Here is a 450-nt window from a genome sequence, read left to right on the forward strand (position 1 = left end):
GGATGTCTGCAGCTGGCCCGGTCCGCAGTACCCGCCTGAAGGTGCGTCCCAGCATGCTGATCCAGGCAACAGGCACGAGTTTAAAGGGGATCCAGACGAGACCCAACTTCTGTCACATCAAGTCAGAGAAGACAGAGCAGCCAGCGATGTTGTGGTTCAGTGCAAGATGGAAGCTGCACCAAACTCTGACACTGTTTCAGATCTGACATTGGACAGTGAAGATTTTGGTCTGTTTGAAATGAACACAGGTAATGGTGACATTGTAAAACCTTATTATGTGTATGTCAGTGTAAATGGTTCAAGAGTGAAGATGGAACTAGACACTGGTGCCGCAGTGTCAGTGATATCTGAAAATCTGTATAAGCGCAGATTTAAATCAGTCAAACTTAGTCCAGCAAATTGTGTACTTAAGACTTACAGCCAAGAATCATTACAGCTGATGGGTAAATT

The 450-nt window shown here is 45.3% G+C and overlaps 1 protein-coding gene across 1 annotated transcript; it reads left to right on the forward strand.

Annotated features, from left to right (window-relative positions):
- Window positions 1-24: 24 nt before the first annotated feature.
- On the forward strand, window positions 25-450 carry LOC106512667 (uncharacterized; the record flags this gene model as incomplete). Its single annotated transcript, XM_014001237.1, is given in 1 exon segment — window positions 25-450. A coding segment is annotated over 1 exon segment (426 nt), but the record flags the coding sequence as incomplete, so codon positions are not given.

Source organism: Austrofundulus limnaeus, unplaced genomic scaffold, assembly GCF_001266775.1.
Source record: "Austrofundulus limnaeus strain Quisiro unplaced genomic scaffold, Austrofundulus_limnaeus-1.0 Scaffold9948, whole genome shotgun sequence".
In the NCBI taxonomy this organism is placed as follows: Eukaryota; Metazoa; Chordata; class Actinopteri; order Cyprinodontiformes; family Rivulidae; genus Austrofundulus; species Austrofundulus limnaeus.